The 26,912-nt window shown below is 37.4% G+C and overlaps 1 protein-coding gene across 14 annotated transcripts in view; it reads left to right on the forward strand.

Annotated features, from left to right (window-relative positions):
• LDB3 (LIM domain binding 3) overlaps positions 1 to 26,912 on the forward strand; it is a 130,476-nt gene that overhangs the window by 63,134 nt on the left and 40,430 nt on the right. For 9 of the 14 annotated variants that reach the window (XM_075025547.1, XM_075025545.1, XM_075025549.1 and 6 more), the window contains 3 exons: positions 505 to 911; positions 15,937 to 16,106; positions 17,100 to 17,136. In XM_075025547.1, coding sequence (XP_074881648.1) covers positions 505 to 911; positions 15,937 to 16,106; positions 17,100 to 17,136 — 614 coding nt within the window. Of the gene's footprint in view, positions 1 to 504; positions 912 to 5,604; positions 5,628 to 9,117; positions 9,322 to 15,936; positions 16,107 to 17,099; positions 17,137 to 21,044; positions 21,997 to 26,912 lie in introns of those variants that run through there. The other 5 variants (XM_075025552.1, XM_075025558.1, XM_075025560.1 and 2 more) reach the window with 4 other exon arrangements.

Consider the following 26,912-nt stretch of genomic DNA (forward strand, 5'->3'; position numbering starts at 1 on the left):
GAAAGCAATGCAATGTGTGGGCTTCAATAACTTGAAGTGTACTCATGGAAAATAGAATGGTGTGGTTTAGAATGATTATGTTTTTATAACAATGGCATTGACTTTTTTGTTTGCATATTATCTCACATTATTCTGACCTCAAGACTTTATTTTAAGATTTCTTAATTATCCTAGAAATTAATTGACAGTGTTGGCTTTATATAAAATTAGTGCTATGAGGTTGACTAGTAGCAAATGCTTTTTAATATTAGGCTTTACTTGTTAATTTCAACTAAAACCCAGTAAAAAAATGCCTGACTATGTTTTGCTTCCCTTATTTTGAAACAATACATTTCTTTGTTGAAAGTTTTCCCTGAAAGGTTGGATGCTTTGGCCCCAATCTATTTATTGCAAGTTTATCAATATGTTTAGAAAGCAGTAAATGCAGATAAGTTATTTTTGCATGTGTTCTATGATTGCTCTTTTCTTTTTTTCTTTTCTTGGCCTGCATGTTTGCTACTACAGGAACCTGCTTGGGAAATCAATGGCAACAGAACAACCTTCAGTCCTCTAACTAACACGGCGACTGGGCCTATGGGTAGTATGTTAGCAACCAATGGAACGTTTTCAGGCTACCTCAACAAGCAAGAGATCAGCTTTTCAAATAGCTCTGCCTACTTAAAGACTACCACAGTTAGATCTTCCATGTCCTCTCAGTCTGTGACTCCTGACATTTCACCTGCAAAGAGTAATCTAGGTTCAAAACTAAGCCCTGTATTGACTGATGGCAATAGTCCTATACACCAGCTGAGCCCTGCAAGGCAGTATAACAACCCTATTGGCCTTTACTCAGCAGAGACTCTAAGGGAAATGGCTGAGATGCATAAGTTAAGTCTCAACCGAAGGGCTTCGGAAGGTGGACTTCTTAGAGGGTAGGTAACCTGGTAAAATATTTAATATTTCAATTAAGTAATGAATTTGCTGAAAAATGAATGTAATAATACCTACCCTATTGTGCATTTGTCTGGTAATCATGATTAAGGTCTCGAACAATCATTTAAATTTTCCAGTACCCCCCAAAACATATATGCAGTACCATTACAGAATAACTCTTGGTCTTTGGTATCTGAATTGCAATATGGATTGGCAATAGTCACCAGAGCATGAAGAGGAACACTATGACTGAAGTAACTGTGATGATCTCAGGGTTCTGGCATTTAGCGATTTAACTAATGCATGTAGTCTCATAGAACCAAGTATCACTGTCGGCCGTTATAGAAGCTGCTATAAAACAGATCTAATCTTTGGCACTTTCCTGAAGAGAAATTGCTTTGACCAGCAAATCTGACATGCTAGTCTGCTGGAGTGTCCTGCTATAATTCCTGCCTTAATGTATTGGCTTTCCTATGCAAAATGAGTCAAAACTGCAATATTTTGAATCCTCTGGTTTGAACATGGTCTGTCTCACGTTAGCTTTGCTCTTAACTTGTATGTAACAAGGAATGATCTCTAAATACTACCCAGATAGTTTGATCCCATGTTGTCAAGGTTTTCAGTGTTACTGTATTGCAGATCAACTGTTTTATAAGTAGGTTTGTGAAGTGAGGAGCTTGGACTACAACACACGAGGAAAAGCAATAAGAAGCAGATTTTCCTAATTTTTCTGCCTTCATGTATTAATTTGCAAACAATTCTGTAATTTTTTTATTTGTGTTTATTTAAAATGAAGATAAATTTCTTATTATGAATATAGGTAAAAGTATACTTTCGACACTAGGGACTTGGCTATATGAGGAAAAACAGAAAATTCAGACAATCCACTCAAGGTCTGATAGCAAATGCATATTTTCAGGTATTTTATATCCCATTGCGGGACCTCTTTGCAAGAGTAAAACCAAGGGGTTTTAAGTTGTAGCAAAGTAAGGATATTTTATCCTTATAAAAGAGCATATATACACGTTCTAGATGATTCAAGCAGTTTAGATGATTCATTGTAACTCTCTTGAGCACTTGGCATTAACAATCCTAATTAACTTATCTGAAAAAATCCTATCCTCCCTTCTCATACTGGATAATTAAGAAAGGCAATTACTGTTTAAAAGAAAATAATTTCAGTTAGTAAGCAAGATCAGCAAAATAAACCTCAGAATGCTTCTAACAGTTTTCTTGAGGAAAACTAATCCTCGTCTTATTTCAATATGCAGAGTTTCCTTGGACTATATCTCCCTGTCTTTCTCTTGTTGTCTTCACAACCCTCCTTAAGATCTGCAAGAGTGAGGGTAAAGGGGCTGTATTTTTGATGGCTCAGCATTTTGACTATTTTTTGTTATCAAAATTACAACACAGCTGCATCCATCACTCACCAAAGTCAATGTGAACCAGTCTATTGATTCCAGAGGGCATTGTGATAGGACTACATAATATGACAGTGATTGTTGGGGTGCAGAAAACACTTCACTGTCTTCACTCTGCGCTTTTCCATGGTTTATGTCTCCTTTATATGTACCCATGTTAGTGCACACCAGTGGTAGTGTACTGAATTAGAAAGCAAGGTTCTACCTTAGAACAACCATCTGAGGTTGTTTTTTTTTAGTTTGAACAAAATTTTAGGGAATTGCTGTCTATCTGCCTGTAATATCTGTACCACTGATGAACAAATAAGAACATTTATGAGACGTCATCTAAATGTTCTGCTTAAAAAATTCAGCCTTTATCCTGCAGCCCAAGAACAATCTGAAAGGATGAAAGAGCCCAGAGCTACTAAGTACATGTGTCTTTTCAGGTAATTCCTCTGAGATTTAGAGAATTGCATATCTGTTTACATGCAGAGAAAATTCAGAGTTCAATAATCCTGTCATTCCCACTTCCACTTGAGTGTTACCCATGAAGTGAGAGGCATCTCTCCTACTGCTCTGTGGAGAATAACATGGAATCTGTAACTACCTTGGGACTTGCTATCATCCATGATAGTCTCAGTCTCATTGTGGATATATGTGAAAGAGTGCTCAAGGAAAGCACTGTAAGCTCTGCAAAATCAGCTCTTGACTTCATTGTGGACATTCTTATCATATAGTACAACATGAGATGCTGCGTAAAGATTGGGAAATTATGGTGCTCCCAAACTGTGAACTTATTATACATTCATGAACATGCTCTTAGCAGTATTGTAAAAGCTATAAGAAAATTCAGGTTTGGGTGTTGATCTTAAGGTATATTTCATATTTCAGTTTGGTGTCCTTTCCACCAAATCGTTTAAACTTAATTGTGTGAATTGCTGTTAGAGGTTTAGCTAAACCCTTTGGAAAATCCTATCAGAAAGCAAAAATTAATTTTGAGATTATTTCCCTGATCTACAAAGAATAACAAAGCATCTGTTTCTCTGTTACATTTTTACATTAAAGCTTTATCACCCTGGCCCAGGGCGAAAAATAGAGGTGGCCTGTTAAGAGTGTGGAACTTGATGTGCTGAAAGCTCTGGAAAGGAGAGTATTAATAAATATGAAGAGTGAGTCATAGCTTGTAACATGTGGTTCTCTTTCATTCCAGTGTAAGTTATTTTTCACATTGTAGGTCAAGGGCCGTAAATACCTGTCCCACAAGTACGTGCTAGGTGGCTTAGGTTACTGGCTTCTTACTGTGTGACCTCTGTGAGCAGCAAGTTGGGTGTTTCATACATGTCCGTATTTAGAATCAAGCTAAAATAATGTGTGGCTCTGAACTGGAGAGAATTTTCTCATCGCATACTGAACATAAGGAGAGGTAAAGCTTTACTCTTTTTGAGGGAAGCTATAGTAGCCTCTTCACATCTAAAAAATCTTTACTGAGACATGTGGCTGTTGAGCCGTTCTTAGTGTGTGCACATAATGATTTTGAACATATTTTTATATGCAAACACGTGGTTCCTCTAATTAAGGTGTATTTTAGGGGTGGTAGTTCTGCCTTTAAAATATTATTTTTATGTGTAAGGCAGAGGCCTCGATTAGAAGATTGAAGCAGGCATCAGAGTTCACTTCAGAAAATGGTACTATTCCACTATGTTTCATTGTAAGCGAGTGCCCAGCTATCCTGCACACACCTAGAATGGACATAGGATCACTTATGTGTTTACAGGCTACAGCTTGTTCCTAATACATCTCTACTGGTTCCTGCAACAGACTGATATATTTGGCTTAATGTAGGGTTTATAAAGTTAAAAGAATATTCTCAAATCCGAGAGTCTGAAGAACAGTAAGTGCAGGTGATCTGTCATTGCTTTTCCATGGAAATGCAGAAGTGCAAAGCCTTTACTGCAGCTTCGTCTCATTAGTGGTTTTGATCATGAAAAAGGCAGCTGCATGAGCCAATGCAAAAGGACTGTATGTAAAAAGAAGCAATAATATCAAAGGTTCGGCAAGGCAAAAGCACAAGGAGACAAATCCACTTTGAATGTCACTCCAACAGTATAACATTGCTGTCCAGTGTTCTGTATCAATCCCAGATCCAGAAATGGTACAACAGCAAGTTGAAAGGTTCACTGCCCACTTCTGTCAACAGCATTCTGTGCAGCTAAATAAGAAGAAATGTTTATTAACCGATCCTGGACTCTCTTCCTCTTTATTTTGTGCAAAATATGATTAATTACTCTTCACTCAAGAATATAAGAGCAAAATATGGATATTCTAAGCTTTGAAAAGAATAAGTTAAAAAAAAAGTCATAGCCCATTAATGCTATTCATGCAACTACAGAAAGAGTTATTAGCAAATAATTTAATAGTACAGTCTGAGCTCACTATCTGTTCATTGCTCCCAGCTTTGTCCTGTATTGTGTTTCTTTGGAATTGCTGTGCAAGCCACCACCACTTCTTGTTTATGCAGCGAAGCAGGATGTAGCGTGAACATTTTTTTTTTCATACCGTGTACATACCAGATGGAATAAAATATCCTGATATGGATATCCAAAAAAACACATAATGCATGGACTTCCTTCATTTCACGTGGAATAAGTTAGGAATGACCATTCTGAAATTAATTGGCTTACACCACTGTTGGCATAATGTAGGTACAGTCAGATTTAGGCCAATAGTTTGTTAAATACAAAGGCATTTTCCTCAGTTTTAGATTTAAGACATCTACCAATATATTCTTTGGATATTCTCCAGCATGTAAAAGACCAAAAAATCAATCTTGCAATACCAACTCTGAGGGCAGCCTGAGGAGAACAGACTTCATACCTGAATATTTAGTATGTGAGGGAAGAATATAATCTCTACCACTCATCTGCTATTTTCAGGTGAGAATATACTTTGCAAATGCTTCTTTCTTCTCCCCCCCCCCCCCCCTTCCTCTACACTTTGGTAATAGTACTTTTAGGGATGCACAGCAATAAAATCATGTTCAAGGGTCAGCCAAAATGCCATGGTACCCTACTAAGTCCTAGTGGATCAACTATAATCCCTACGTTTTTTCCTTTCTTAATCATGTCGGGGTTTTCAGGCATATATTTACTTTTTGTTCTTATTTGTGGATGGTCTGAAAAAAGCTTTAGTAAGCTTTTGTAAATACCTTTTGCCCTTTGCACTCTAAAAACTATTGACTTTTTCTGTGTGGTTGGTTTTGATGTTGTTTGTTCTCTTTCTCTTCTTTTAGGTCATAACCAACACCGCTGCCAAGTTAGTATCACTTCTATACAGTGCCAAGTATTTGTGTTATGCTGTATGTGTGAAGATTTGTTTTCTGGGGTAGCATGATCCCTTGTGTTCCTGCTGTGTCTACTTGCAAGTGGAAGTACTTTTAAAAAAATCTTATTGGTATGGCAAGCATCATCAGCTGCCGCTGGTGTCCAGCGGTGCTCCCTTCTAAGCATACTATGTGTTTGGCATTTCTTGATGATGTTCTAATGCTGCAAATGGAGTTAGCATCTGAGCTTGCTCAGTTCTTGTGAATGCTTTCAGATGTTTTTGTCTCTACAGTCTGGGTTTAATTCCTCCTAACTCTTTAAGTAGTCTTCATGCCTTCAGGATCTGGGGAGCCTTTTCTGAGCCTTTTTTGGTGTATTATTACTGGTGTATTTTTAGCCTCAACATTAAATTAATTTCCAAAGTCCCACTACACTAAAATTCAAATTTAGGTTGGTATGAGATACTGACATGGAAAAGATCTAAAAAGTACTTTACCTTAGTAAACATATTGCCCAAACAAGAAGCAATGATTGATTTAAAAATGTGATTGATCTGCTCTATTTAGGAAAGTTCACAGAGTCCTCAGCTCTGATTGTTAGTTTTTTAAGGACAGAAGATTGTCTCTAAATTCCCATTTTCTGTGTCTGAACTGAGTGTTGTCCAGAAATTGCTGGAGACTGGGTTAAATTCAGCATAAGATAAATAATTATATTAGTTAAATGTCAAATTTAAACTGACAAGAGAAGGTTAGAAGTAGTAGAATACATAAAACTGAAATCATATTTAATGCATATAATTTACACTGATCTGGCATTCTCTGTTGATTTCAATGAGGTGTGGGTGTTATGTCATGCAAATGATGTAAATCCTTTAGAGTGATGAAACTTTAGCAAATTTACATTGATAATTATTCTGTTACGATTGTCTTGGAAAGTGTCGTGGTTTAACCAGGACAGAAAACAGAAGTCACATTATCCGGGTGTTGTTCATCTTGCTTTGGGATTTATTCTTCCTGATCCTTTCCAAGCTTAGTAGAACTATCCCATTCATTTTGCAGAGGTGCTCCAGCTGTCTCTAGGGTCTTACCTCTGCCACTTTGTCCCAGAGCACAGCACCCCTTACAAGCACTAGTGTCTTCTGTTTACTTCCAGAGTTAAAAAGAAAACTCTGCAGTTGAAAATCTGTACCCTTTTCTCTTATTGTTATGGGAATCTTGTTAACTTAGTGAAAGTTTTGCCTTGGTGTGTGTAAGTGACTAAAACCTCTTGAAAGACATCACTGAAACTGTTTAAATACCCCAAGTGAAAGCCAAAATCACTACTGCTGCTACCATTAGGGAAGATTAGGCTGTTCTAAGATTACTAGCTTTTATTTGTGTAATTGATTGTGGAAACCAATTGCTTTGAACTTTATTTTTTAAAAGTGGCATATTTAACCTCTGTCTTTTCATTCACACAATCTTCTCAGATTTTGGGTTTAAAATCTCTTCAATACTTCTAACAGTGTGGGGGAAAGAGAACACTAAATTCAAGATCTTGAGGACCTGTGTGTTCATAATTATCTTGTGATCATTTTGGATATTACAAAGAAAAGAGATACCATTGGTAAATTAAGGGATGTGCATGCTGAAAAGTTGAGAGTGTAACAACCTGCACATCTCTGCACATCACCCTTCAGCAGATGATGTCAGTGTAATAATAATAATATTGTCGTAGTTGATGAATAGTTAATGGAGAGATATTTTAAATTTGAAAATGTCTTTGTAAAAAGATGATTTTCACTTTTTGAATGCATAATGCATCTTCCCGGTTCCCTCCCTTAAAATGTTGATGTGTGTAACTAAAGCATGTGCATATTTATGTCTCTGTTCCTTGAGCATGTGGCTGTTAATGTTCTATCAAGTGTTTTGAATGATGTGTGACTGTCTCTTACTGTCCATTTTCAGTCAGGGCATCCCACCAAACAAAAGGCTGAAAACAGAGTGGAATCCCCTGTCTGGGTTTAGAGGTGACACATCACCTTTGATAATCTCTGGAAGATCAAGTCAGATGACTGCCAGCTTTACTTGGTTTTTCTTCTTCCTCTGTGCTGGGCTGAGAGTTCAAATTTAACACTCAAACATCCTCTGTGGCCGACCCACAGCAGACAGGCACACTATTGGTCCCTTGCCAACCAGAGAAGCTGTTGTTCAGTCACGTGAAAAAAATCAGTGGAAGACAATATAATGGCTTTAAACTGAAAAGGAAAATTGTTCCAATCAAATGGGATTACATTTTTCAGAGTTTCTTTTGCGGGGGGAGATATATGCATTTCCCGCTTTGGGGCTCAGTTCAAAATGAAACCTTTGTGAAATATCCATTATTTCCCAGAGGACAGAATTCTCAGTTTTGCCCAGTTGAGTGAGTGTACAGAATCTATACTGCTGGCATCCTCCTGCTGCTGGCAGGTCAGGAACAGCAGACTAGAGATCCACCTGATCTCCCATAGGTTAGAGAAGAGCAGCTACCTCAGTGACTGACAGCTGAGGTTTTACCTTGCTCATTAAACTCCAGGCAATACTCAGTCCTAACTCCAGGACTAGAACAATGTACAACTGGGCGCTACAAGGAAGCCAGGTGCTCTTTAGCAGCAGTCTGACATTAAACTGACTTGTTCTGTTGCAACGGGAGCTTCAGTTGACTTGCTCATGGCTCAGTTTCTCAAATAAAAATCCTTCCTCATAAATAGAGCCACTGGAAAATATGGCAGCTAGTCTTCCAACTGCAGTTGTCCCGTTGATTGCAATGTAGGATATTTTGATCTGAGAAGGAGCATTTATCATGCTATAGCAACACTTATGGCTGGCTGTACAGAGATCTTGGGAAGATTATTTTAGTCTTTGTGAGGAAAGTTTGAAGATTTAAAAGGCGCAAGTACTAAATTTCACTATGATTAATAATCCAGACAGAAAGTACTGGAACCTTCTAATTAATAGACGACCGGACATCTTTCACCCCGTTGCACTTTCTAGCACTTTGTAAGACCCTTCTGAAAGAATGAATGGATGCAGTGAATAAACTGGGAATTCTCTGCAGTATGTATGTACATCCATGGACATGCATATATATGTGTGTGTGTGTATATGTTGGTATACACTTATATGTATATATGCATGTAAGAACAGAATTTTAATATATGTAAGTATCACATCAATACTTAGGGATTTGTCATGATTTTTTATACAATGACAACTGTTTCACATTTTTTTCTCTATATACATCTGCGAGCCAACACAAAAATTCCATCCATTAGCGCAGCCAGCTTTTAAGTGTTACTTGTTACATACGTTGTCTCTTACCCTCTGACCGGAAGCTTTTGTGGTGAGATGCCGTGAACTGACGTGCACGCTCCTCTGTTGGTGCTTTATCTCTCACTTAACTGTCACGCCTTTCTCCTTTCTTCCCTTCCCTTCCCCGTTGAACCTCACTCTTGCATAACCCAGCAAGGAGTTCACGGAGCGTTTCAACCCCAGTGCCCTGAAGGACTCTGCCCTGTCTACACACAAACCCATTGAGGTGAAAGGCCTAGGCGGCAAGGCTACTATAATTCACGCCCAGTATAACACCCCAATCAGCATGTATTCCCAAGATGCTATCATGGATGCAATTGCAGGCCAGGCACAAGCCCAGGGTGGAGAATTTGCTAGGTAAGGTTATTTCCTTGTGTGGAATGCTCTTTCTCTGCATGATACATCTAACAGTCCCTCCACGCATGACATGGCAGCTCTTGCTGGACTTTTCTGGAGTATCTTACACGTGAAAAATGCAAATCAATCCTAGATAGTAGTTGAAAGCACTTCATCGTTTTGAAGTTAAAAGGATGGATAGTTAGAAAATGTAGCACTTCTTTTTTGGTATTCTTCCTAGAACTGCTAAACCCCACAAAAATATATCTAGTGTTCTGGATATGACATGGGATAGCTTTTCATTTATAATGACTGTGCTTTGTCACAACTACCGTACTATATGCATAACTCAGAATGGGAAGGGGGAGGTAGAATTTTTATTGATATGTGAAGAATGCAAAACATTTATTTAGTACTGGCTGCTGTTTTATTCTTTAGAATGGAGAGTTGTACTGTATTATCCCTGTCCCTAGTTTACATATTGTACATGTGTCTCACACACATCCTTTGGACTATGGCAAAATCCACTGATCTTCAATAATTCTGCTCTTCCAATGCATGTTTCTGGTAATCTTATCTGATAAACTTAGCCACAGTTGTTAGGACAGAACTGAAATTACATGTGCGATGAATGTAGCCAGGTTTCTCTCTTAGTGGGTTATCTTTCTACCCAAAATAGAACTTACTTTCTTTTCTTGTGACACCAAAATATAGATATAGCAACACACTTTAACATAGTTTCTTTTCAATATGTTAGCTGCAGGATTATTCAAAATGTAGATGTTTTATGTATTTGCTTGTGCTCCCTTTTACTGGCCATTTATTTTCTCTTTTTTTTTAATCCTCCCCCCTCCCCCCTAATTTTTTGCACCAATATTATTCTGTTGTTTGCCACAACTCTCCCTAATGATGGATCCCAAACAATACCTTTAGTTGGTTTTCACCATGATTCAGTGAGTCTCCACAGGTGTACGTAGACTCATATTTCCAATTAGCAAAGTACAATGAAAGAAGTTCATTCTATCTGTGTTCTTCACAATGGTTCACATCTTTCATAGGCATGGATTACATGAGACATTTTGTGATACATTGGCATTTTCTACTAAATGCTGTAACATTATATAATGCAAATAGTAGTGTTTAAAAATTTTACCTATTTAAATGATCAGATGATTATAAAGTTTCACTGCTGAGCATGTGAATCTTTCTCATTTTATAAAGAGCATTAAAAGAATCTCTCAAATGCAGTACCAATTGCAGGAGTAGCTCTGCTGGACTGGAAAACATCATCATCTTTTCCCACCTGTGGAAGAGATTAAAACGCAATGTGTTGTGGGGAGAGGAAAATGCCCTTTCTAGAGAATCCCAGATAGGGTGAGAGAAGTCCAAAGAGTGCAGCTAGAACTGGAAGATCAGCAGACTTTCCAGGGGAGTTAGGGATTTGTCGTAACATGTAGAATTGTGAAGTAAAGAATCTGAATAACTGGAGAGGCTTGAATCATAAAACATAAGGTGGTAATGAATTATATTAGTATATACATATATCTTGAAAAGAGCCAAATGAATGGATAAATAGATAAAAAATGAAAAGATTTGCAGACTGTTGAGTCGTTGCACCAGTAGCAGCAAGAGCTGTGTTAAATGCCACTAGCAAAAGCTCTGTTCTAACCTTTTTTTTCTCATTTTGAATATGGAATCCACCTATTGCATGGGTGTTTATGAAGTGAGATGATTATTTCCATTAATCCTTTTGTATCAGACAGTTCTAGTGGAACATCATTCTTTGCAGACAACTCCATGACTATGTTATCCCCTGTAATGATGCAAAAAAAGTTTTTCTGCAAGATCCACTATATAAACTACTGTTTAAGCTTTTCCTTCATTTTGGAATGTGACTCCTAAGCCTAACATTCACCTGGTCCCTGAAGAAACTAGTGTTTCTATTCCTATGTACAGTCAGGTGCAGGGGACTCTCTAAATCTACTGTCCAGTGAGCTACAGCCTGGTTTGTAACTTCTTTTTTTTGAACTCGTAACACTTAGTAACTAAACAATTTTCTCAGTAGATTGTTTTATTGGAATTAACACAGCATTTTTAATCTAGATATAAAGGCAAGGTTTGTGCTGATATAACAACGGCCTACCCATTGACTGATACTCCTTTGATTAAACCAGTAACTCATTTACTTCAGGTGTTGCTTTGACCTCTGTGATATTCTGAACTTTGATTTGCAATGGAAACTGAGGATGTTCTTTAGTTTGCTTAGTTGATCAAGTATGAGATAAGATTATGCTTAATGTAGAAATATTTGTATGAGACGTTTGTCACATAAAAGCAGACCAAATTGTGTACCAATTCATTTTTTCTCAATTCTCTGCCTAGAATTTGGTCTCAACACTTAATTACTCTTCTTCTAGCTTTTCATTTTACATTAGAGTTAAGGCTGAAGCCACAAGGTGTATGTAAGATGGTGAGCATACTCAGACTGTAGATCTAAAGGACTTCTGTTCTTTTGGGCAGTAAATAGCTAGAAACACTTCTTGCTTCTTTTAGGAGTGATAAAGAATAGACAGGCTTAAAATAAGAATTCATGTTCTAGTTTGACCATTTGAAATTGGTGATGTTTTAACTTAAGTCAGTGAGATCAGAGTCAGGATCGTCACTTAGAAAATAACCCACACGTACTGGATCATCATGTAAAACACAAAGGAAAGCATATAAATTATTTATACTGCAGCTATTCAGACCTCATGCTGGAACTTAAAGGTAGAAAAATTTGAATGCCCTGACTTTATATCTTTTCTCACTCTGTGTTGCTTTGTTTTAATTGATTTTGCTATACCAAGAACCAAGAGTTGGTTGCAGTAAAACCATGTGGTCAGTACATTTCAAGTACATTTCTGCCAAACCTTTTCTAAATTCCATTATGCAGTTTTAGCCAAATTCACAAGTCATGTAAGTAGACATAAATCCAACAACTTTATCAGGATTAAGATCTGACAGTTCTAGTAGCAGAATCAATAATGTGATTGTACAAACTCAAGTCTCATGCATCCTCTACAATAAGTCAACTTGGCTGGATAATTTACCAGTCTGCATGAACTGTTTTTTTGTTGAGTTGGGGGTTTTTTACCTCTTAGAGCTTTTTTTAGTAGTTGTCTAATATCCGAAGTCACAATATTTTGTTGTTTGTCTACATCAGGGGTAGAACACTGCAGTGTTCCTAAGTTTTTACTTCCTATCTACTTAAATTAAATCTGATGAATGACTCCTCCACTCCAGGGAGTGATTCACATAGTAAACCATAGTTTATAATGAACTCCAAGGAAAAAAAATCACATTGCTACTTATTCAAAGAGGTGTGACTGTCTTTAAACTTGTTTTAATGTTAATAATGTGTGACTTGTATGTTGATGTGAAAAAGGGGGACAATTTTTTATTGAATCCTACTAAAATACCTTAGGCTATAATATGAAAAACCCTCAAAAGCTGTAACGCATTTGGGAAGAATTTTTTTTTTTCAGTAACATCAATTTAAAGTAATATGCTTAAAGATGGATGATATTTCTGCACATACACACCCAGATGAAAAAAAATTAAATTAAGAAGAGGTATAACAGAAGTATTAACATGGTTATGTGGATCTTTAGGCTGTCTGTAAGAATCAACTGTCACATTTAGGTTTATGAAATGCTCATAATGAGCGATGCGCTCTATTTTATATTTCCATGCTGAGTGGCTCATAAGTCCTAGTTACTCATCTACAATATAATTATGATTTTAAAAAAAGAAAAAGGCCTGTTGCATTAAAGACAGAGTTGGAAATATTCCAATGTATTGCATTAATTTAGTTAAATTTATATGAGCGTGTTCCACTCTGCTAGGGAAGGTTAATTCACCAAGCTCCATTTCCTGCCTTAATCATCTACCATAAGGAAATTAATATGTCATATTAATGCCACACATTGCTACTGTGAAATTTGTGGTCCAGCCTCTAGCATTTTTTAACTACCTTCGAGCTAATGGCGTATCTATACATACACTTTTAAACTGCTTTTTTGTATATTGGTCATAATATAAGAACAAAGCATTTCAGCTAGAGGATTTAAACAAAGGAATTTGAACTGTCCATGACATGCACACTGCTGTTGCCACAGTAGTCCATGGTTGAAATTAGCAGTACTAGCTATCCAGTGGTTTATTGTCCCCGCTACAACAGTCTGCAGCTGTGAAATTTGCTATCACAGCAGCTTTTTAAGCTTCAGCAGGATTAAAAAAGTAAGTCCGGGAATATCAAGTTAACTGTTGGCCAAAACCAGGCAGTCACCTGTGACAGTAATACAGGGTAAGGTACTGTGTGCTTAGTCAGGACTAAGACACGGGCCTGAGGTGCCTCTGGGAACTTGAGAAGTGGACTTTAACTGGACCCTTTAGAGTGACAGAACTTTTCAGCATAGCCAAAAGTGAGAAGTGGCAGCAGAACAGTCACAAGGGGGTTGCTGACTTACTGTTGGTATTGCAGAGTATCTCTTTTCCATATGAAGACTACTGCTGCATGACGTGAGCGGAAGGCAGAACTCGCTTCTGCACTTGCTTCCCTGCCTCAGCAAGCCCTTCTGCTGTGTATGAAGGGCCAGAAGAGGAAGGCTACTGCTCTCTCTTCCACCTTCCACCTGAAGAAGGACGTGGCACTAATTTGTCCACTGGGGCACGTAGGAGCAACACTAGTGGAAGCCACTGATGGCACATCCTTCCCAAAATAAACAAGTCCACATTATGCCTTCTATACCTGCTAGTGTTTAGATATTGTAAAGATAGTGGTCTAGGCAATATGAGCTAAAAAAGGAGCTGGAAAATGCTGCTTCCTCCTACAGGGCATCTTCCGCGCTGAGAGAGTTTTTACATAACTTTTATGTTTTGTGATGGAGCTTAAACTGAAGAGTCAGGCTTTCTTCTAAGCTATGCTCCATCATGTAGGTGATTGTGCTGAAACATATAAAAGAAAAATAACTGGGTTTTGTACCCTGCTGGGTCCTCAAAAAAGTGAGAAGTTTGCATGTACTGGGGGTTATGAGGAATATAAATACCCCTCTAATAAAAAAAAAATCCTAAAGAGATGGGGTGCTTTTGGGTCCATAGAATGTATAAGCACACATCATGTTTCTGAGTCCCTTGCAGTCTTACTTGAAGAACACCTCCCATGCTATTGTTACGTGCAAATCCATTAAAACAGCGTATATCATGCAGTGCTGAAGAAGAGGAGTGTCAGCTGGAAAATAATGATATTTAAGGCACTACCTGGCAGTATTTTTTATTATAGTGTATGTTATTGCTGTATGTAGGATATCAGACATGTTTCTTGGCTTTTTCATGATTCCTCTCAGGCTTTCAAACCACAAACCCAAATTCTCTGTAGATTTTCTCTGCAGTGGTATCTTAGAGAACACGAACTTTGAGCCTGAACAAAGGAAGCAACTTTTATAGCAGGTTACTGCTCCTGAAACTTTATAGCAGTGACTTGGTTGGACCAAACGGCCCTTAACTTTTAACAGAGCCATTTCTCAATTTTCATGAAGTTGAGCATGCTGCTTGCAAAGCTCTATATGGAATAGAAAGTTAAAGCTGTTACAATAAATCACTTGCTTCAAAAATAGACCTTGTATTTAGAGAAGTCATGGAGCCAGGTTACTCCAAGCAGTCATCATCCCCCCCAGCGTATATTTCTGCATCTCTGTTAATATTTAATTTTAACTGTATGCTATGCAGAAGTTATTTTCACAGGGAAAAAAAAAAGCTATTAAGTTACTAAGTCTGTTTCTAGCTTGCATCATAAATCAAAGAGAGGTTATCTTGCTTGTGCTACAGAGCTTTGTAGCTTTGACTTTAGCTGTGCAAAATTGGAAGTTTCTTCCTGGATATATCATTTTGCAAGGTGATTAGAGATGTCGTAAGACTCTGAGATACAATCTGCTGTTAAAGATTTCAGGTACAAAATACATGTGCAAGTCTTGAGTACAAGTCTAGACTTCTCATACTTCACATGTTTAGTAGACAATGAATCCAGAGTTATGGCAGCTGGAAGTTTAATTCAGAGTTTGGCAAGGAATAATAATCTCTAGAAAAAGCTATAAAAGCCTACCACATTATTTTTATAATGAAATATGGTTTTTATTTCTAATTGCAACCTTAAAATACACTGGCCCAACACTGTAATAAGACATAACATAAAACAGTATCAACATGAAGCTGTTTTTGTAAGAAATAGTATCGGACAAGAATGCTCAGAGAAATACTTGTTTTTGCTTGGCATACTCTCCTTTATCACCACACATTATTCTAATGACTGTAAGCTTGTGGCTGCATTGGCTGAGGAATCATAAACAGACATTTCCAAGCATTTTCACACTGATTTGAATATGCAGATTTGAATGATAACAGGCCATTTCAAAGGTAGAATGAGCCATAGCATTCTTAATTCACATAAAATTGATCTATGCATTTTTTTAAAAAAAGTTATATTTTCAAAGCTGTGTTTTGGATTGCTGTTATTTTGGATGAGAAGCTGTAAGACCAGAGGGAGGTTGGGATGAAAGCTACCATGTCCTGTTTCACAATGTTTCACTTTCTGAATTGCAGCAGCCTTCCTATTAAAGATCCTCACATAGACAGTGCCTCTCCGGTGTATCAGGCTGTGCTTAAAACTCAGAACAAGCCTGAAGATGAAACCGAAGACTGGGGTCGCCGTTCTGCCAATCTGCAGTCTAAGTCCTTCCGCATCCTTGCCCAGATGACTGGAACGGAGTACAGTAAGTCAAATAACAAAATATCCCCCTCATCCTGATTTTAGATTCACATCTTTATTTTCTTACCTGAGTATTAGCAACTGCTGTGCAAGGAAGACTCACATCCAGTTTGTAGTCATTGTCAGTGAGGGCTAAGATTGGAGAACCCTGTATCTAACTTGAGGGAACTAGGAAATCAAAGTGTTCAATCTCACCTCATGCTTTTTGGAGAAAATTCTTTGATCTGCCAGGGGTCTCACCATAAAAGTATAACAGATGATACAGTAAAAGAGCATTTGGGACCCCATAGTTCTTCTTACAAATAAAATCAAATCTCTGCAGTGTAATCTTTCATTTTCCAGTAGTCTAGACGTACAAAGCTGTCCATTCATTAGAAGAAAACATAAACAACTTATGTCTCTTGTAACAGTCTTTTATGGAAGTGACTTCCGGAGGTCAAAAAAAGCATGGACCACCATTTGTATTGAACCTATGGTTCTGTCAGCCCTGTTATCTAAACCTAGGTCTGCTATGAATGTCATGGGAGCTTGAACTTTGTTGCTTGTTGCCTATGGAAATGTTTTTTTCTGACCACCTGGTACTAAACTTAGAGCTTGTTTCTGATCTAGAGAGAAGGAAGTTCAGGGACCTTTCCCACATCAGGGGGAAATACTTAGTATTTCCTTCTCACATGAATCTGCTGCTGCCTCTCATGCTTTCCTACAAAACAGCAGGCCCTTTCTGTAGAATCATTGCCTACAGCTGTGAAACACTGCTAATAAATGAATGAGAAAGTAGTTGTAATAGCTACTTTCCTAGTAACATCCTTTGTCCTGGCTCTAGGGAACTGTTCCTCTTCATGCTGTTCTTACAAAATCCACTGCTGCAAAGTCAGCATGAATGCACCTTTAGATAGGCTTTTGATATGTTTCTAAAGAACTTATCATCCTAAAGCCAATTCTTTCCTTCCTTCCTTTCTTTCTTTCTTTTTTAACTGAAACATTTTTTTGCCTGCAGTGCAAGATCCAGATGAAGAAGCCCTGAGGAGGTCAAGGTAGGCAACTCCCTGTGAAAAATGTGGCTTTCTCCTTACTGATAACCAAATAATGTTTTAAAACAGCATTAAAGTTGAATGTACATTATCGTCTTTTTGTCTTAAAATAGTCTAATACATTTACTTAAAAATCACTAAAATTAAAATGCTATTAGTGAGAGGCATTTGAATGAAAAGAATAACAAATTAGCATGTTTTCAGGAAAGACGGTGCAAAATTCTGAAGTGTGTATTCAAATCTGAAAGCTTTCTGCACATGCAACTTCTGTGTACTTTACTGGGTATGTGAATGTAGTGAGTTCCTAAGACCAAGCCCTGTGTAACTACTTGATTGTGTAACTGGATGAAAATACATAATGTTGTGATAGCACTGAAATTTGTGAGCAATTTATTTGGATGACCCTGTGATTGACATTTTGATTCTCCTGAAATGATACAGTAAAGGAGTTGTTTCTATCCATATCCATAATTATTTGCTTATGTTTTCTTTGGAGTAAATACAACCCAAATTTGTAGAATATGGAAGCACAGGACTGCTTTTGCTAGTGGATAAACGTATTTGTTTCATATGATCTACCAAAATCACTGAAAAAGTGGATCTGTTCAGAGATATAATAAGGAATTAAAGATTTATCATCATTATGTTGTCCTACAGGAAATAGATTTATTAGAGATTCTTATGTTGAGCTTAAAAACTGCAGTTGAATCGGAGTATCCTGCATGCAAGCCTGATTTTCTGTTTGCATACTTCAAATCTCTGTATCACGTTAGCTACTCTAAGCCTCTGGCTGGGTTTGTGATATGTTTGATACTCAATCCACTTTCTCTTCATTTTTTCTTTTTTCCCCTTTTTTTTTTTTTTCTTTACTGCCATGTGGCTTCTATAAAGGTTCTGAGCTTTTGATCACAGTGCAAGTTACAAATGTTGAATCAGTGAGAAAGATGTCTGTCATCTTCCTTGTGAAAATACAAGTATGCTTTCGGTTTATGTTTGCTATAAACCTTTCATTGCAGTTCACCAAAGTTCATGGCTAGGTGCCTGAACATCAGGCTTGACATTACATCCCTCAGGGATTTATTTCTTCCCTCAAATGTGCAAGCCTAATTCTTATTAAATGTATTGTGCATTATCTGTTTTGATGTAATAGCACACATCCAAATCCTTATTATGATGGGATTTAAAGTGTTGTGCTGAACTTAACAGTCCCCTGTACACATCTGAGAGTAATATGTTGTTTTAAAGAAATAATCTTTATAGCTGTAGTCTGTGGCTTTGGAAAATACTAGATATTGGAAACTTAACATGGTATCAGATATGTTGAAAATAATTATCTACTAACACATCAACATGTGTAAACTGCACATTCTATTCAGTGTAACTTAAAGTACATGACTACATCCACTGTGCTTTGCGCATCTTCTGCCATGTTGAGGTATCATTGTGTTACCCTTTTTTTCTTTTTCACAAGGACAGTTATGGTTATGAGTATATTTAGGCACAGCTATATTACCTGAAGTGGTTTAAGGGCGTTCATTGATAGTAGAGGCAGGAGGGAACATATGCTAGGTAGTTCTATGGGTACAGTGCAATTGGCATGAGCTCTGGTGCAAGGAATGAAATGGGGTCTCCCTTCTACCTAGCTGATAGTGCTTGCCCTATTGTGGTGGCTTGGTACCTACCTCAAATGTTGCACATACTCCACTGCAGATTTTGTAGCAGCAGCCCTGGTTATGCGTGGATCCATCATATACTATGCTTTGAGGCCTATTGGACCCCTTCTGTTTAACCTTTTGGCAAGGCCCCTGCCACTCTTGATTTTGTAAAGGATGGAAGGACCTGTGTCAAATGCACAGAATCCATGCTTTAACTCTAATCTTCCAGCACCATAACGGAGTAGAAACTCCTCTTCAGTATCTACTCCAGGCAGCCTGTACAACCACACCTTTCTCCATACCTGCAGTTTAGGATCACCTGGAAGGCTTCCTGGGCTCCCGAAAGCAAAAGGTTTCCATGGAACTGTGGAACCTAAGTCTTGCCAGCATTGCATTAATCCCATGCTGTGCTGGCATTCTGGAAGAATCCTTCATGTTCCAAAATTTAAACTGTCAGAGATTTCACTGTGTGGGGAATTCTGGTCTCGGGGCATGCTTTGAGCAATATCTCCCTGGTGCTTTCTCTTGTCTCTTTGTGTTGGCTCTTCAGTGTAGTCAGCAAGAACTGTATGAAAGGGTGAGCAGGTTTCTTCCAAACACTTGGGGGGAAAAAAATTGAAAACAAACAAACAAAAAACCATGTAGCTTATTTTTGGCAGAACCGTTTTACACAAAAATAGTCACTTCTAGATTTCTACTTCTAACTTCATGACATGCTCTGAACAGAACCCATAAAGCTTGGAAATTTTCAGGTGGCAGAATAATCCTTTCAGTTAATATTAATGAGCTAATTGCCTGACTGTCCTTTGCTCATGCTACTGCTATTTTGAAGGCAAACATAAGATTGTAACTTGCTATGAAAACTTTCCATTGCTATTGTGCTGATTGTTACAGAATATTTTCCGGAAAGATGGTATTCATTTCAAGCCAAACAGATGTTTTTGAATACCTTTTTCTTGAAGGGAGGGTATATCTTTAAAGCAGTAAGGGAATTCTTAAATTTCAGGTAAGACCCACTGTAGCTGGTGTGCTCCCATGTAACTTGAAAAAATGTCATCATGAAGTTTCACCATTTCAGCTAGGAATACTTTACGTCTTTTAATTACTTAAAGGCATAAAAAATAGTTTGAGAAGTCATACATCAAGACTCCGTTAGGAGTGTTACTTGCATGACACTGTTATTAGGAACAGAAAACTAAGAAATATCAGTGAATTTGTTGGCATTTACTCTGTTTATTGTTTCATGCCTTCTTCAGCCTGAGGAGTAAAACCAGCCCAGTCTGTTCATTTCTGTTTGTCTGGTTTCACTCTCAAGTTCCGCTACATTAACACAATTGTCTTTCATTTTGGATGTAAATAATGAGGGGAAAATTACCTTGTTTGCAGTGAATCAGATACATTTTGCAAATAACAAGAACATTTTATTTTCCATTCTGTTTGATATACTTCTCCTTGACTGTGCTCTCATCCACACCCTCCTCCTTCCTCTTTTTATTTACAAAACCTGAATTTAAACTATAGAACATATAGAAAAGATTAAATCCTGACAGGTGCTTACAGCTTGTTTGAGCGCCCCAGTCTGCAGTCAAAGGTAGCTAGGGGTGTTCACAGGAGGTGGCCAACACTTCACAGAACCGTGCTTTGAAGATCCCATGATATTCTGCTTTTTGACACAAATGACCAGAAATATTTATGCAAATGTCAAGACTTATACTCACCTATGCTGAGAAAAGCTATAGAAAAGTACTGCTGAAACCTGTGGCTGATGGTCCTTACAGGAAGGACAGCAGGATATATATATATAGGCTGACCTAGGTATTACAGCATGGAAAATATTTGCATTAATTTTGCTGTTGTATGGAATTAACTCTGCTCAGTTCGGGGGAAGGGAGGGAAAAGCTGAGAGAATCTACTGGCAGGAAAACAAGGGGATTACACTGCATTTCTAGCAAAAGCAGCCCTGTAATACCAAGCACAAGTCAAAGAATATGAAGTTATATCAAGTTATTTCTCAGAAATGAACAACTGCAAAAACCTTTCATACGTGGTCCGAAAAGGATCACACAGCCTTCTTTGTGCTGATTTGAAAGCTGAGGAAAAAATCCAAATAAATTGCCGTTGCCCTAGTTATAAGGCAGGGGAGTGGTAGCCATGGTCCCTAACCCCTTTCTTTCTCCCTCCTTTCTTTCTTTTCTCTGTGTGTATGTCTCTCTCTGTCTCTGTCTTTCTTTCTCTCTCTCTTTCTTCACGCCACAGGGAAAGGTTTGAAACGGAACGTAACAGCCCACGCTTTGCCAAATTGCGCAACTGGCATCACGGCCTATCAGCGCAAATCCTTAATGTTAAAAGTTAAAAGCCCACATTTAGCAGGCAAATACATGAGACAGAGAATTACAGTAAAAAATTAACTGTTGTCCTGAGTTAGGGCCTAAGAGTGTCACACACACAGAGAAAACACTTACTGCTAGGGACTTTCTCTGAGTGCCTGTCTTCTGTAGATATCTGTTGTTAGCCTGTTATCCATTCACTGTTACCAAAAGTAAAGCTAATGATACACCCAGTTCATGTTCTTCATTATAAAGTAGATTAGCTTTTGTCCTTTACTATATCAAATATAACTCAGTATACAGGAAAGCATTACTATTGTACTCTCTTGACTTTAATTCTAGAAGAAAATTAGAGGGAAGTTATGGACAGTATTTCTTTAGAGGGAAGAGGAATGAGACTTACTGAGTTTTACTGCTGTAAAGATAATTAAGTAGGAGAAAGAAAGATGAAAAGGAAAACTGACTGAGCCTGGCCTAGACTTTGCTAAATGTACAACATACTTACTTTGCATAGCTGAATGATGCCGTTTGAAATAAGATATTAGCAATGTGAAGTTGTATTTCTTCAATATATTATACTGGTAGAAGTCATTTGTTGAAACCATTGCTGTAAGTTTTCTGTTGGAAACCTGAATTTGTCATTATATGAAAGCTAAAGATAGCTGTGGTTGCTCAGGATCTGTGAGAAAATTACTTTTGCTAGAGGTGATTTAGGAGTGAGAAGAATATATAGTACCACTGGTGCACTGAAGTTTTTAAAAGCATCTTGTAAGTTTTAAGGAATATGTTGCCCATTCTGTATTGCTCTTGCTTTGACCCACATTTTTTCTGTATATAGCAGCATGCTTTATCTGAAATAAAAGGTTTTAAAACTAAAATAATTATGTGCCTGTTTTACACAGTACTTTATTCTGTTTTAAACCAATAACTGCTTCAACTGACTATTGAAAGAAGAACTTTTCTTTCCACAATATGAAATTTGATCAAAAAGCTTTCCTCTATTACCTATAATTCTTACTGACCTTTAAGTTATCTGAATTGGAATAAACCTGACAAAGCAGTTGAAAGAACAACAACAGAAATGAACAAATATTGTATTAGGTGTGAATGAAAACAAAGCCTAATTAATAGATGTTAGATGACAACCTATTACTAATATCATTTAGTATTTCCATTTGAATAGTGTGTGTTCTCTGGCAATAATTATTAATTTGTGCCCGTGGCAAAGGTACTTGAGACATTGCTGGTGCTTAGAATGGGATCTTTTTGTTTCAACATTTCAACAATGCTTTGCTTTTAAGCTGTGTCAGTCAAGATATGGCAAACCTATACCAAAGGTCCCCAAATATTTCTGTTTTCTGTTTGAAGTACACCGAGAGCAATGTCACTTCCCTTTCTAGTTTATGCTCTGATCATTAAATGAAACAAAAAAATGCAACTAAATTAAACTGATTCTGATTTCCATAGAAACAGTTGATGTTAGCCTTCAACAATCTGCATTAGGAGTCCTTAGCATTGATTGAAGCAAAAGTTTCTGGTGGTAAAACACTGGTCTCTGCAATGGAAGGTTGACTTTGTTGGCAGCCCTGCCTACAGCCCTCAATTTTTTTTTTTTTTCATTAACATCCATAAACTGCAAATTAGGTACCTTTATCTGGTAGCAGTAATTCTGTTCAAAGAGATGAGTGCATGAGATTAGATTGAAACTCTTACACTTCTTGCTGCTTCCAAACATCTGAAATTTATATCAGCAGTCCATACAGGAACAAAGTTCTTGCAAACTCCCGTTGTTTTTCTGTGTTATAGAAGGAAGGAAAAGCTACCGTTCATGGAGGATTTTGCATGAATCAGCCAAATACTGGAGTGTTTAAAGGGGAAAAAAAAAATCTAGCTATCATACTTTAAAAAAAAAAAAAGTAATTTTTGAATATTATTTTAGAGAACCTGAGCACTACTTCCTTTTAAAATGCAGTTCACTTTTCTTAGATAAGGACCATAGCAATTCAGTAGGCATGCCATTTAATATACAACACTCATTTACATTTCCCTTGTGGGAACACAAACAGATTCTGATCACGCCATCTTATTAGTGCCTGTGGAAAATCAGCATAACTGCATGAAATAAGAGCAACATTTTAACTTTTCCTGAATGTTGCTAAGATCAAACTTTGGTTCAGAGTGAGAGAATTTTATTTATATATGGGAAATTTTGATAGAACTTAAAATATCAATAGGCAATTAACTTTTTTCATAAACATCAAATGTACGTAAATGTAAGTAAAAAATCTTGCAGTTCTAATTTTCAACCAAGTTAAATGGTTTTCTGAATAAGTAATAATACAGTGTTTTCACTTAAGCAGGAATTGTGTATCCTTAATGTTTTATGAACATAATACAGATACTATTTGTTTCAAATAGTCCTAGTGCATGTACTATAATGGAAAAGAAAATGTCTAGACTGTATCTCAATGTTTACACTTAATTTTTTTTTAAAGGTATTTTTTAATAATCAGAAAAGCATAGTTTGATCAGATATGTAATTAATACAGATGTAATTAAGCAGCCCTTTTCCCTTAGCTCTGTTTCAGTGGATTTAATGATAAAAATTCAGTGCATGTAAACCATGTGATCAGATAGAGAAATAGTTTTAATCCTTTTTCCTGGAGGATACAAAATAGAATCTAAACACTTTCCAAGCTTGTAGAATTTCAATTCTTTATGTAATTATAGAAAAAAAGTAATAGAAAAAAAATCTTCAGCAGCTGGTAACTTTTGGAACTTTTGCAATGATAAAAGACCTTTTGTGAAGGTGCTGTCATTAATCCCTAAGGCAAGAGTGTTTACTACAGCATATTTCTACTGCTTAGTCCAGTCCATCTCAAAAAAATCTCCCAAGTGATGGACTTTGTTAATTAAACTGTCAGTCAATTTCTTCTATCCAGTTTCTTCTTTATATTTAGACTAGTAACTCCTTAATTCTTACTCCTCAAAAAATCTGCCTTTATGTTGTCATGGGGATCTTCAAGCCCAGAAAATGAATGTTACAGATCTTTCTTCATATAACTATTAAAAGTCCTTGTTTTTTCCCTCCTGAGTAGGAGGCAGACTTTCTGAAAGGTGGAGAAATTGGGCCGGATTTGTCATTCTACTACATCTCATTGCTAGAGACTGTAACAGACTTAGGCCTGATAAGAAATCATTAACAGCTTTAAGAAACCACTAGCTTTGTTCTAGCGAAAGGTCAAGTCTGGCCTGGTTATGCCCTATTCTTGATATGGCCAGGCTTATCTCACTGTTGCTTCTGGTTGACCAATCCCTTCTTGCAGTGTTTCTTGACCACTTGCAGAAGTCTGCTGTTTTGCCTAGGAAAATTAGCCTCAGTTAACGACAGTGAGGCTTAAAATAGGTTCCTGACTGAAGACTCGATGAGTCATGTAATGCTTTAAAATAGCACTGATGATAGGCAGGTATATCTGTCCCGCAATGAATATATTTTGAACCATGACTGTTCTGCTGAGCAGAGGACAATGGTTGGTGACAATACTGTCTTCTAAATAGCCTCTGTGCCAAAAATCAAGTAAAATGCAGGATGTGGATAGTGATATTAACCCCTTGCCCTTCCCAATATTGCCAGTAAAGCATAGTGTTATAAGCATTTAATGAAGACACAGCAAAGCTGATGCCAGTAGGAAATCAAAACCAAAAGGCCTTCCAGGTAAATCTGCTTGTCTGGTTATGACACAGGGAAATGCTCATTTTCTGCTGTGGTATAAGACCGTTTGATCTAAACTAACCTGTTTCCTGAATACTGCTGCCTTGCCTTCTACTCAAATGGTCTCCTCCTCACCTCCTACGGTGCTTAGTTTGCAGCAGGAATACTGACTGCATGCAGTGTGTGCTGATGGGACATGGCTAGTGTGTGACTTTAGGAAAGCAGGCATGAGAACTTGACCTCTCTTCCTTTCATGCATGAAAAAATTACAAAAGGAAAAAAGTTCTGTGGCTCCTTCCCTTGCCTCCCTCTTTTCACGCCTGCCTGCATGGGAAGGAGAGTAAGTTTTTGCTATGTAACAAATATAGAGGTCACTTTCACCTCATTGCCGTTTCGTTCTCATTATGCACAGCTGTGTGGAGTATATCTTCAGTAGCACCTATTTTAGGGACTACTTTATCACTTTTGAAAAGTCCAACTCTTGCGTATCACAGAGCTGTCTGAAGCATTCTTCAGGGGCAGAGGTGACACCATTTTTTCAGTTGTGCACTCAGGTTCCGACAGGGACTAAGTTGATTTTGTGGCTTCTTTAGCAGTGTCTACCATGAGTTTCAGTGACTGGGACTTTTACATGTATCAAAAAATACATGGATACTTGCAAAAAAATTTAGTTTGCAAAGTTAAAAAGCTAGAATTTTGGTATGGTACATGGTAGTACCAGATAATGACTTTAATCAGTTAGCCTTTAATCAACAGCTTTCTGCAATATACATGTAAATGAATCAACTAAAATTTGCTCTCAAGCACAATAACATTCTTTGTTCTACTGCTGCTTATCAAAGCCATCTGACACCTCCAAGACAAGCTAAGGCACCTTAATCCCCTTCCTTCATTTGCCAGAATTTCCGATGATCAGCATTGCTGACCTGCCCAATTGCCAAAAACTTCCTATCTGTGTGCTAATCAGATTACCAAAATCCTTTTGAAAGATATACCTTATTTTTCCACGACAGCCCATGAAATAAAGCAGATTTCTATAGGTACCTTTCTCATTTAAGGAACATAACTGCAATAAAGAATAATAAGCACATCAGTTTAATATATTCTGATCCCCACTTACCTTTTAGCACCTAAAGAGTGACAAAAACAGAGGAATAGTGAAATAACTCAATTGTCTCTATGGAATTTTGAGTGAAACTAGAAGGGAAAATTGATCAAATATAATGTCTGTCTTCTCCCAAATACTCCTGAAAGTTCTGTGGGAAAAATGAATTTAGAGATCATAAATTCCTTGTTTTCAAGCCAGTTCTCTGTAGAACCAATTGATCAAAGATGGTGACCATAAGGTATAGTGTAACTGCTTGAATGTACTCACTTAAAATTGGAAAAGTGAGGCCTCCAAAAGAAATTAGCGAATACCATGAAGCTTTTCTCAAAATAGTTCATAGAGAAAGTAACGCATAAGCTAACAGAGCTTGTTAAACCTCAAGATTCATTTGGGGGGAGGGGGGGTGCGTGTGTACTGACCTATATTTAACATCTTGTCTTTACCATCTCCATCTTCTGCATGTTCCTGTCCAGCAGTTAACTTTTGCGTGGGCAGAAGTTAACATCACTTTCATTCCTACTGTGCAACGTTTGAGATTCTCATATGCATCCTTCCGCTGATGTAGATGACTAACCATGATACCAGTGCACAATGCTACCTTTCTCTCTGAGTACTCCCTTGCATTGCCTTCAGTCCAACAAGGAAAAAGCAGTTCTTGCATGTCGCAGTCTTTCCCACAAGCACGTGTAACCCGGAGGTACTCAGTTGTGGTCTGTGGATCATCAGACTGGCTCATAGAGCGTTGTTTAGGGTGAGCTGGAGAAATGGCTGATAGCATAGCAGTGGCACTGCTTCCTTTTATTCTGCTTCTAAATTGCATTAATGTCAGCAAAATTACCCTAAATACTAATAACTTCCTAATAGCTCATTTCCACGTAAGCACTTTTCTAGTTGACCCAGAATGTTATATGATTACAAAAGAGAGAGAGGGAAGGTAAGAAAATCCTTAAGAGAATTTATGAAATAAAATGTAATCC

The sequence above is a fragment of the Buteo buteo genome, chromosome 4 (assembly GCF_964188355.1).
Source record: "Buteo buteo chromosome 4, bButBut1.hap1.1, whole genome shotgun sequence".
In the NCBI taxonomy this organism is placed as follows: domain Eukaryota; kingdom Metazoa; phylum Chordata; class Aves; order Accipitriformes; family Accipitridae; genus Buteo; species Buteo buteo.